This window comes from Lutzomyia longipalpis, chromosome 1, assembly GCF_024334085.1.
Source record: "Lutzomyia longipalpis isolate SR_M1_2022 chromosome 1, ASM2433408v1".
NCBI lineage: Eukaryota > Metazoa > Arthropoda > Insecta > Diptera > Psychodidae > Lutzomyia > Lutzomyia longipalpis.
This window is the reverse complement of record NC_074707.1, coordinates 48736853-48749249: the sequence shown is the minus strand read 5'-3', so window position 1 is coordinate 48749249 and position 12397 is coordinate 48736853. Positions and strand designations below refer to the sequence as shown.

At 35.8% G+C, this 12397-nt stretch overlaps 3 protein-coding genes across 12 annotated transcripts in view; 1 reads left to right on the top strand and 2 right to left on the bottom strand.

Annotated features, from left to right (window-relative positions):
- LOC129787983 (protein Peter pan) overlaps positions 1–12397 on the bottom strand; it is a 1185971-nt gene that overhangs the window by 205975 nt on the left and 967599 nt on the right. The window lies entirely within an intron of this gene.
- The window catches only part of LOC129787980 (L-dopachrome tautomerase yellow-f2-like), a 1067766-nt gene that overhangs the window by 87770 nt on the left and 967599 nt on the right, over positions 1–12397 (top strand). The window lies entirely within an intron of this gene.
- The window catches only part of LOC129787992 (uncharacterized), a 36458-nt gene that overhangs the window by 11017 nt on the left and 13044 nt on the right, over positions 1–12397 (bottom strand). For all 10 annotated transcript variants that reach the window (XM_055823931.1, XM_055823926.1, XM_055823932.1 and 7 more), the window contains exons 3-4: positions 6262–6371; positions 699–794 (exon numbers count right to left, since the gene is read on the bottom strand). In XM_055823931.1, coding sequence (XP_055679906.1) covers positions 699–794; positions 6262–6371 — 206 coding nt within the window. The remainder of the gene's footprint in view (positions 1–698; positions 795–6261; positions 6372–12397) is intronic.

Below are 12397 nucleotides of genomic sequence, written 5' to 3'. Positions count from 1 at the left end.
ACCAGCAGTGTCTTGTATCCTCCTGTTCGTATTCCGAATAGATTCATCACAATCGACCCAGAAAGCTTTCAGTGAATTACGCGTTCGTGCTTTAGCGCGTCCCGACGCTTTTTTCATGCATGCCACTCTTTTTTTTTTGGCTGCTCTTCTTCATCCCATCCCGACGCACTATCTATATTCGACGCTGTGGCGGAAGACAAGACGTGTGTAGGCGGACAAAATAGCGACGTAATAAACACAAGGATTTATGGGTGGTCGTTATTTTTGCGTGTCACATGCTCAAATTGTGCCACATTTCATTAAAAGCCACGACGCGCATCCCCCAACATCCTTGCGACATCCGGCAAGACACCGAATCCTGCGCGTATAATGTGCCAAAAGCTAATACCATGATTTTCACTCATGCGTAAATTTATGACTTTCCGGCCACCCCCGCAGTACGCCTTTTGACCGGATATGCCCCCCGAAAGAGTCCTCTCGAACGAAACACAACTCTTTGCAATGCCTCCCAGCTAGGGGGGTGGATGTGCAATAAATTATCTCATGGAGAACACGCGCGGGGACAGTGATTGATTTCGCGTGGGTGGATGATGAATTTACCTGCACATAGGCCTCCCCCACAGAGACGGAGGGGGGGGGGGCTGAGTGCAAACAGAGGGTGATAAGGGTAAAACAACACGGGGGGTGGCAACACTTACATCGATAGCAGCTCCTTGTATGGTGAAATTCCGGAACGGTGGATTTCGTCCATTAATGTATTCGAATATTTTATTCCCTCCCTTCAGCCACGTTACCTACAAAACCAAAAAAAGCACATACAGAGGAATTTTGAATAAATTTAATTGCTTCAATTTTCTCACCCCCCCCCCCCACTTCCTGTTTTGGATACTACTGCACATACCATAATTAATGCACAATGTGTGCATATGTTTACAGCATTTTTAATGCTGAATATAATTAAAATGTTATTATGAATAATTTATTGAATTCAGTGTATTTAGAGAGGTTGTTTGTGGTACATATTTCCATTTTCACACGCCTTTTCAATGTGCTATGAGCGCGTGGGTGTAATCAAAAATGATGTTTCAACAATTTTGATGTAAAAATTTTAAAAATGTATTAAATTATGTATGCAAAATTTAATAATCTGTTATAGAATTTTTAATTTTGTATTTTATTTGTGCTTTAATTTCAATACCAAAAATATTTTTCTTATCCTTATAACAAAACACAATCTTCAAACATTTTGAAGATTAAAAGAAGAAAGTTGAGAATTAATCTTATAAAAACTATTTAATATTTCCTGTAGTATAACGGAGTTAATAAACTGTTAAAAAAACTAGACGTTTGATTTTATCCTTTTCTTTTTATTTCTGTTTATTTGTAGTCGTCTCATAAACACATACAAATGTGATTAAAGACAAATTAATAAAAAAAATAAAGAAAATGAATAAAAAGTAATGAATCACCTTAAGAACACCACAAAAATTCTTATTTTATTTTTAACGATTATTTTCAAGATTCTTGTTCAGTTATGGACTTTAGAACTTCTTCCTCCCTTTGCACGTGTTTTTTCCTCAAAAATGTAGCAATAAGTCTCTGATCTTCAACAGCTTGTTCTTTAGTAAGTAAGCTTACTATGTAACCAACACCTACGCCCACAATTAATCCAATCAGGGCATAGTAGATGAAATTAATCTTAAAAAGCCACACAACATCATCATATAAATCAACTGTAGAATTGGATTTTAAAATGTTAATGATTTGTGTTGAATTATCCTGGCTCAAGCAGCCATCAGTCCGAAGAGGCAGAAAGGGTTCAGGTTTAACATCAAGGCTACCAATAATTAATGTAAGAATAAATGCGATTGAAGCCACAGCTCCAGCTTGAGCACCCTAAATAAGAAAATAAGAAAATAAAATGAGATATTTAAGCATGAGATGTTAAGACTAACCTTGCTATTAACTTTGGGTATGAAGACTCCGAGGCTAAAGAGAGAAAGCAGTGCGCAAGTACTGATAGACATAATTTGAAAAGCAATCTGAGCTATTGTCCCCATTTTTTCGACGAAGAAAACTAATCCAATCTGCAGAGCTGCTAGAATATAGACTGTCGTCTTCATGATCCTCCCAACGGAATTTGGTTTAATTCTTGGATATTTTAGTCTTATAAAATCTTCGTAGATTATTCCGCTCATAGCATTTAGGTAGGATGATGCTGTTGATAGACTTGCTGAGAAAATTCCAGCAATAAAGATTCCATTGAATCCAAGAAACAAATAAGCTTTGTCTTGAATAAAATGAGGAACCATTTGATCGATTCTCTGTATGATTCCTGCTGAAAATGGATCGCATGTTTCATAATTGGCATACATAGTTATTCCCAAGAGTTGTGACAGGCAAATGAAGATACTCCAAACAATAACGAGTATCCAAACAGAAATTCTCATTTCTTTTAAATTAGGAAAAGACATAAATCTCTGGATATTCGTTTGATTCAGTCCATAATGGTAGATATTGAGGAAAACGCTGGAGAAAACGTGACCCCACAGTGAAGTTCTTGAATTTATTATATCAGTCCTTGAAAATAAAATCAAAATAATTAAAATGTTCAAGCAGAAAAATAAAGATAATTAACATACTTAGCAATCATTAGTCTTCCTCCTCTATTAGCTGCATTGAAGACATTCCCAATCCCATTTGCCGAAGAAACTCCAACAATTATGATAATAATGATTGAGCCAAAAATGAAGATAAGTTGAACCACATCCGTCCATATTACGGCCTTAAATCCTCCAATTGAGGTATAGATTGCCGTGATAACTGAGAGAACTATCACGGTTGCATGAGTATCTAATCCACTAACACGTTGAAGGGTCAGAGCTGGAACGTAGACTGTGTAGGACAGGTAGATTATACTACTGAACAAATACAGTCCACTAGCAAGTAGTCTGACCCTTCGATTGAACCTCAATTCAAAATACTTGAAAACTGAAGTTAATTTTAGTTCGGAGAAAAGCGGTAGGAAAATCCATGATACCACAATGCCTGTAATGGTTATGTCGAACACATACATAAACATATAGGTCCCATAGGCGTATGCATCAGCACTTAAACCCACACTGGTTGATGCTGCAATTGACGTGGCAATCAGAGAACAAGAAACTGGGAAAAGTCCCATATTTCTGCCTCCCAGTAGATAATCATCCACAGTTGTGATGGTTCTTCTCGATTTGATTGCGTAGTAGAGGCCTATTCCAGCTGATAGCACAAGCACAATCACGAAAAAGATATAGTCTAATGCATAGAACTGCCCATGATCTTCTAAATCCATTTTTCTTATAAAATCTTTAAACCCTTCACAATGAATTTTTCAAGAACAACTGACCTATTACGTCTGAAGCGACTTACTAAATACCTAGATGATCATTAATAATAACCATAAAATCTTTATTGCTCGTTTTAAGACATTTTTAAAATTTTTATTATCTGTTAGTTATAAGAAAAATTGCAACAAGAAGCAGACAGAAAATTTCTCTGAGCTCGTACTTATCTTAATACTCTTTCTCTTATTTTTTTTTAATGAACATTTACTAATATAAAAAAAATATATCAAACAGATGTCTTGTTTAAGCGAAAATTTACAAAAATAAGATAGAAAGGTAACGAAATTTTTGTTATTTTCTTTATTGTCTATCTTTTCTTTTTCTTGTTTATTTTCTTAATTTGTATACCACATAAAAACTACAAACAGGCTTTAAAGATTTTATAGCAGTAATTCTCTTTTAATAGCCAGGTATTTAATACGTCGCTTCAGACGTTATAGGTCAGTTGCTCTTGGAAAATTCGTCGAGTGTGGATTAGTTTACTAAATAAAAAAATGAGTCTAGAAGATCAGGGGCAGTTCTATCTATTGGATTATGTTTTATTTGTTATTGTGCTTGTGCTATCAGCTGGAATAGGCCTCTACTATGCTATTAAGTCTCGAAAAAGCGTTATAACTGTGGATGATTATCTGCTGGGAGGAAGAAATATGGGACTTTTCCCAGTCTCATGTTCTCTTATTGCCACGTCAATTGCAGCATCAACTAGTGTTGGAATGGCTGCTGAAGCATATGCCTATGGGACCTATATGTTGATGTATGTGTTCGACATATCTATTACGGGCATTGTAGTGTCTTGGATTTTCCTACCACTTTTCTCCGAACTGAAATTAACTTCAGTTTTCAAATACTTCGAATTGAGGTTCAATCGAAGGGTCAGACTACTTGCTAGTGGACTGTACCTGTTCAGTAGTATAATTTACCTATCCTACACAGTCTACGTTCCAGCTCTGACCCTCCAACGTGTTAGTGGATTAGATACTCATGCAACCGTGATAGTTCTCTCAGTTATCACGGCTATCTATACCTCAGTTGGAGGATTTAAGGCCGTCATATGGACGGATGTGGTTCAACTTATCTTTATGTTTGGTTCTATCATCATTATAATTATTATTGGAATTTATTCTACTAATGGAATTAAGAATGTTTTTGATGCAGCCAATCGAGGGGGAAGACTAATGATTGCCAGGTACGTTAGTTATATTTATTCTTATACTTAATTATTCGAACTATTATACATAGAATTTGATTACTTTTCAGAACTGATTTAATAAATTCAAGAACTTCACTGTGGGGTCACGTTTTCTCCAGCATTTTTCTCAACATTTATCACTATGGACTAAATCAAACGAATATTCAAAGATTTATGTCATTTTCTAACATAAAAGGAATGAGAATTTCCCTTTGGGTTCTTGTCATCATGTGGAGTATTTTCACCTGCCTTACACAACTTTTGGGAATAACTATGTATGCCAATTATGAAACATGCGATCCATTTTCAGCAGGAATCATACAGAGAATCGATCAAATGGTTCCTCATTTTATTCAAGACAAAGCTTATTTGTTTCTTGGATTCAATGGAATCTTTATTGCTGGAATTTTCTCAGCAAGTCTATCAACAGCATCATCCTACCTAAATGCTATGAGCGGAATAATCTACGAAGATTTTATAAGACTAAAATATCCAAGAATTAAACCAAATTCCGTTGGGAGGATCATGAAGGGCACTGTCTATATTCTAGCTATTCTGCAGATTGGATTAGTTTTCTTCGTCGAGAAAATGGGGACAATGGCTAAAATTTCTATTCAGACTAAAGCTATGAGTACTTGCGCACTTCTTTCTCTCTTTTTTCTCGGAGTTTTTATTCCTAAAACTAATAGCAAGGTTAGTTTATTACCTCATAACTCTTAAAAACTCATAATGACTTATTTCTTTAATTTGTTTTTACTTAGGGAGCACAAGCAGGTGCCGTAGCCTCTATTTTATTTACTCTCACATTGATCATTGGAAGTCTGAATGTCAAACCTGAACCCTTTCTGCCTTTTCGGACTGATGGCTGCTTGAGCCAAGACAACTCAACACAAGACATAAATCTTTTAAAAGCCAATCCTTCTCATGATGAGCAAGATGACGTTTTTTGGCTCTTCAAAATTAATTTCCTTTACTACGCTTTAATTGGATTAATTGTAGGCGTAGGTGTTGGTTACACAGTGAGCTTACTTACTGGAGGAGAGCTCGTTGAAGATCAGAGACTTATTGCAAAGTTTTTAAGAAAGAAATGCATGCAAAGAGAACAAGAAGAGCTAAATTCTAAAACACAACAGGAATCCTGAATGTGTAAGTATAATGTAGGTTATCATGTATGATTAACATATTAAAAAAAAACTTTTGGCATACAGAAAACCTTCTCATGGAAACCAAAAAGCCCATTCTAATGTTCTAGTTTGCCAAAAAGTCATGAGAACATGTCTGTAATATAGGGACATGGAGTTGGAGTTTAGTGTGGAAAGGGCTGGATATTTCAACATGAGAAATTATGGTAATCATAAATTTATTCATATGGCTCTAAAAGGGGTGGAAGGATGAAACTTTTTCAGTACCTTCTACATGTCTCACTCACCCCTTTGCCAAAGTTTTCGGCAACAGAAAATATGTGAAGAATATCAAATATTTTATCATAACATATATTGAGTTGCTACGCGCTCAACTTTTCCCCTTATGCCATTTTTCAGCTATATTTATTGAGGAATTTCGGCAATAATGTTTGAAGATTTTTTTTTCTGTTATTTGTGGTGGTTGTGTAGAGTCAGCATGGCGATGGTTCTCAATTGTTTACAGAGTGAATTATTATTGTATGTACCAGGCGTCTCCACTTACCTTGTACAAAATCTCTGGTTTCACGTTGTGCTCACAGTGTAGTGTGAAACTGGATCCCTTTTCCACGTATTTCCTAACTACTAATTGAACCTCAAATTCGGATTGTCCGCCTGTGATGTGATGCAACATGAAAAGGAAATAGAGAGAAAATTGAGAAAAATTATTTTACTTCACTCAAATGAAACTTTTATTACATTTTGCATTTTACTCTCTACGCTGGGAGCCCTCTATTTTTTTTTTTTTCATTTATTCATCTCTATGCCTTGTCCATATATGATTTCAAACTGTGTATAACTTTTATGAAAATGAGTAGGTATCTCTGCGTATTTTGCGCATATTCGTTTGAGATTTAAAAGTGATTTATTTAGTTTTTTGTTAAACTTTCCCACTATGTATTTTCCGCGTGTCATGTCAAACAAATCCACATCACTAACGGAGAAGAGATATAAAAAAACACAAAAACAATTCTCTTAATCCGGGGGAAAATTGAAAATGTTTATTATCCCTCACATTCACTATAAGTGAATTTTGAGGCGCATTCACTGCAAAAAAAATTCTGCAATAAAGTGAAATATAGGTGAGATTGACTTTGAAAGCAATTCTCTGTTTCGCAGATGATGATAAATTTCCATCTGTGGGATGTTGCTACGTGGGGGTTGAAGAGATTTCGTTTTAGTGAGGGAATAAAACAGAATAACATTATTATGACCATTGATTGACATATCTTTCAATTCTTGTATTTTTGTCTGATAGAATTTTCTATGAAAAAGCTTTTCCTGGCAATTTTATTTTCCATTTAAACTGTGAATTTTGAAAGTAAGAATTAGAAGGGATTCTAGAAAGAAAAAAAACATTGTTGGGAAAATTTAATTTTCCAAGAACCACTAATTCCCTAAATTTTTTAAAGTAATTTTAACCAATAAAAAAATCAAAATAAATCCCTAAAATCAAAGAACATTAAGTCTTGAGATTTTTAGTAATACAACCCAAAAGCTTCTACCAAAAAGCAACCTATATATTTGAATGAATAAATTTGTCAGCTTGTGTAAAACAACCCCCTCAATATAACACCCATGCAATAAAGGGAAGGAGAAAAAAAAGTTTTATGCTCTTCCATTACTTTCTGAACCGCCAAAAAATATTTCTTTCCCTCTTCCTGTTTTGCTATCTCTAAGCGTCAGGGGTTGTGTGTGGGAAGGGGTGAAAAATGATAAAGCTCATACGGAAAATTGTGTAACATAGAGTGAGGGGGTTGTGTGTAATGATGCCGTATGGGAAGCATCATTAAAAACAGCACGCTAAATGGTGTTGTATGTGTTTTTGAGTGGGAAACCAAGAAAGTAGCTTTTTTCTCTCCCTCTATCGATACTTTGCGGAAGGAGCTTTTTCTCTTGCGCCCGTAAAGGTGTCAGGAGATTGCGTGAAAGCTCCCGTGGAGATTATTTCTCGAGAAAAACAAAAAAGGATTTTTTTTCTTTCTTGCAAAATAGGTAAAGAGCTCAAAAACCGAACAAACTCACAGGCAAAATGTGCGTTATATACATATGTAATTCTAAAAATATGTATGGAATAGATATATCAAAACCCCTATTCTGATGGTTCTTCGCACAGCAGTGTGGAAAATCATAAAATTTTATCTCTCTGGCTATCTCGTCATATCTTCCAACTATCTCTCCCATCTCACACCTGATCTAAAAGGCAAAAACGGGGAGAAATGCTGTGGCACAGTAACCCCCCACAGAAGAGCCCCTTTTTTTCTCACCCAAAAAGCTTCTCCTAAAGCTCAGAGACTCTTCCGGGGCGGACAGGAGTCACTCTCAGGGGTTGCATATATTTCATGGGTATATACTACTACATTTGGGGGATGTAGTACACACCCCAAACTAGGGTATGTTGTACATTTATATTCGACACACGGTCTCTGGGGCTACGTGTTGAAGAACTTGAAAGGTTTTACCGCACCCCATCCATCGCTATATACACCAACCCCGCTTTCCTGGGGTTGCCTGGGATTATTTTCGCCTGGTGAACTTTCTTCATCGATTGTGGAGCTTTCTCCTCATTTATCTACGTGTGTGTCTTCATTTTTTTCTCTCACCCACACAGACTCCCCCTTCCTTCTTACTCACAGAAGCGAACACTTTTATATATATTGAATTTCAATTTGGTTGTTCAATTTTTTTTGCCTTCAAATGCTTGGAGGGGGTGCTTTTTAGTGTCCGCAAACCCCTCAATTTGTCTGCTTTCGATTCCTCGTCGAATGAGATGTGTGCGTGGGATGGTAAAATGATACGCACCCCCAACACACGATGACCAAACACAAAAATTCCATTTTATCACCACCCTGTCACTCACAGAAAGATTACAAAACTCTCGAATGGAGGATACAAAATAATATGTCCACACATTGGACATTTTCTCGCATTCATTTGCATAATTTTTCATGACCCGAAAATGCTACGAAATATGTCAGTGTTGGTGGCAGATGGACACGAAAAATTCATGATTCGCTAAATCAGTATTCTAGCCCCCAAAAATAATTTTTCTCTATATTTATTTATTAGCTTTTTTTCTCCTACAAGTTTTATTCATAAAGAAGGGCACACGCCCTTTTGGTGGAGAGTGGGGCAGATGGAATGGTTGCATTTGGGATTAAATTTTCCTTATATTATGTAGTACATTTTTGCGGAAACCTTCAGAGAGTATTTTCCTTCCATTACAAACTCATTATTATCACACCTTGCGGCGTGGAAATTTTATACTTTTACTATGGGGTGGGTTTTGTGTGCTTGGGCATTATTTTTATGGTATGGAATATTGCTCCTGATGGTAAAATTCCATGCGGGAATTTTATGTTTTTAGCAGCAAGGCTAACAGTGGGGAAAATGAGCGATGAAACAATGGAAGAGCATTCTAAGAACGTTTATTAGGAGATAATCATACTAAATAGATTTATTTCACTTTCTTTTAAATGAAGCATAAAAATTGTATATAATATTGCAATTAGATTATGTTACGAATAAAGAAAGGAAAATAACAAACCCTTTTGCGTTTAGGGGTATAAAGTAACAAAAAAAAACAAGGGAATTAATCATAAAAAAATGAAAGGGCTTTTTAATGGAATGACAACAAATTTATCAAAAAATCGTGAATATGCTACTTTTATCTCTTCCTGCCTATATATTTTCCATGAAATTAACTTCTTTAATGTATATCAAACGAGTCATCAACCCTATGTATTTTATTTAATTTATTTCTGAGAATTTCTCAGCATAAATTCCCCCCCTTTTTCTTGCTTATTTAATACGCAAAAAGGGATGAAAAACGAAAAGTGTCTCGCGTTCGGATTACAGGTTATCATCTTCCACAGAAAATACCTCTTGATTTTTCCGCTAAAAGCTCGCTCTCTTGGAGACACTCGAGCGTATTCATTTCATACATAAGGAGGACTTCTCGATGAAAAATCCATTTTGTGCACGTCATGAAAATTACGGAGAATAATAAATCTAATTTTCCACCCTTGTGAGCTTTCTACAAAGTTTATGTACAGTACATATAAAAAAAACGTTGAAATTTTTTGCTTCTTGGAAGGAAAAATTTTTAAATCTGCACCTCTTTTCTATGCAACGATACTCTGGTGCAATGAAACACGTACCATCCATCCGCTGCAATTAATAATAATTTCAAATTTCCCATTGAATGTGCATAATTTAGCGCAGATGTGCTTCGAAGGTTAAACAACGCGCTAAAATTGCCTTGCATCCCCCGCGCGTGAAACCCCTTCTATGCGTCGAATCCTCCCCAATGTGCAACATGCTTTGAAAATCGAAATGAATTTTTGGTTGTGGATGAGATGTATTTTAATTCAATCCTATAACAACGATAGTTGCAGCGAATGTATATAGATGAGGCTCCAAAATTTACATATTTTGCAATTGGGGATTTTTTTTTCGATGTGTGTGTGTTGGGACCAAAAGCTAGTTCGCACAAATGCTCACGGTATGATGAATTTGACACACACCAACCCAACAACAAAAAATTTCACATATAAATTTTTGATGGCATGCAAATTCTATTAGAACTCATTGTGCAATTTTTGTTCTCTCGGCAAAATTTATGCGAAATGCGAGAAAATTCATTTCCAACTTTTTTTTGAATTCTCATTTGAAAAGAGAATCCGTAGAACTGGAAATGATAAAAAAGATTCGAAAAGAAGCAACAGTATATACGTTGAAGGGATGATATACGTTTAAGGGGTTGAAATCTGAAGAAACTGTTTGCATAAATTTTGTTCTTGATTGTGTTAAAAGTTCTTTTTTTTACAGAAAAGAAGATGGAGCTTTTTAAGCCAAGTTTTGAGTAAATTAAAAGTCAGAAGGAAGCGAATGACATTGCGAAGAATCAGTAAAATTCTCAGATAACTTTTAATACATCTTGTTTGAACCTTTATCAAATATTTTTCACTTTAAAATTAAATTCAAAGTTCCTCAAAATTTCAATCAATTTGGATTGAATATTCAGCGATACAACAACTCCATGAGCTTTTGCCCATAACCAGGCGCTCCCATCAACATTAACAACGAATCATCAAATGGAAAATCATAAAACTTTCCTTCTTATTAAAAACTTTCTCTTTTCACAGAAAAATCTTCACGTAGTTTTGTATTTAAATACAATCATCCCTTAATAATAATTTATAGAATCATTTCTTAACTTTACAGCTAGATATTCACCTCCTGTGAAATTGCATAACTTTCACTGGGAAAGCAATTTTGCAAAAGAACTTTCATCTTACGAATGAGAATAACTCGGTGAAGACGACAAATTTCAATTTCATTAAATTATACATTAGTACGGGTGGATTTTTAGTGTCTGCACAAAGTTTTCAACTCACAATTTCTCAAACTAAATCCTACCACAAGTCAGGCGTTTCGTGCGATATGGGAATTTTATGGAAATTTTTTCGTTCAAACCGCGCGAAGGAAGAAGCTTCCATCTATGGGTTTTCATTTGCTATCTTTTTGTGAAATTGATTTTTTTTGTTCGTCTTTTTAAACATTGATGGTGGATGGGGGTGGTAAAATATGCAAGAATAAAGAAGCTGGTTGTAGCTTTTATCTGGAAATGCATTCAATTTTCAATTTCAAACTGCAAAAGCGACAAGCAAAATAAACTCCAACGTTTGAATGGAAAATTTATTGCCTGTGATCAATTCTTGCGGGGAAGCTTATAAATTTCCTACACACTCACACATACAGAGCTTATGAAAGACGAAGAGGATGTTGGTAGAATGATGACACCACATTTGCGGAATGAAAGGATTGTGACATGTTTATGGGCTGTCAATAGAGGCGAAGGGAGGAGCGGATATCGAAAATGTATCGACTGTTTGGAGGAGACTATGAGTATATAAGAATTGAGGAGATGCCCCCATTGACACCCACCCCTTAGGCGATCCTGCCCGGCCATACCAGATTGAAATGACATCATCTGATTTTCAAAAGCATTTCCCGCAGCATTGTTAAATTGATCACATTGTCATGGTTGTGGAGGATTGAGGAAACTGCTACAGCACAAATCAAATTGACGAGAAGTCAAAATTGATATCACGGAGGAAATGAAAGCTGTCTGAAAAGTGTGATTCACTCAGTATGTGTATACGGGACGGGGGGTGGGGGGTGGAAAGGTCCCCCATCAAAGAGTGAGATGAGGCGGAAAAGTTTTTTTTTTTTTGCAAAAAAGTTAATATGGGAAAGCCTCGTCTTTGCTTTCCACACCCATCCCTACTTCATCGTCCTGAAACATCTCCACATATAATATGGAGTTTGAATCCACCCAGAGGGAGAGAGAGAAGTGTAGCATAATATCGTCAAATTAAATTCCCATCCTTTTTTCTGTGGCACATCCTCCCACGACCCCAGCACACACACACACATGTACTTTCATTCCCCATATTATACGCGGGGGAGGTTGCCTTGTGAAAAGTAAAGCAAGAAGAGATTTGTGAGAACTTTCTCATTTTGTAATTTTCTTTATGCTCCTTTACGCACACATACCGTATTACTGCAGAATTTTCCAGCAGCACCAGGATAAAACAATATCATTTAAATTTATTGTTTGCCCACATTTCACGTTC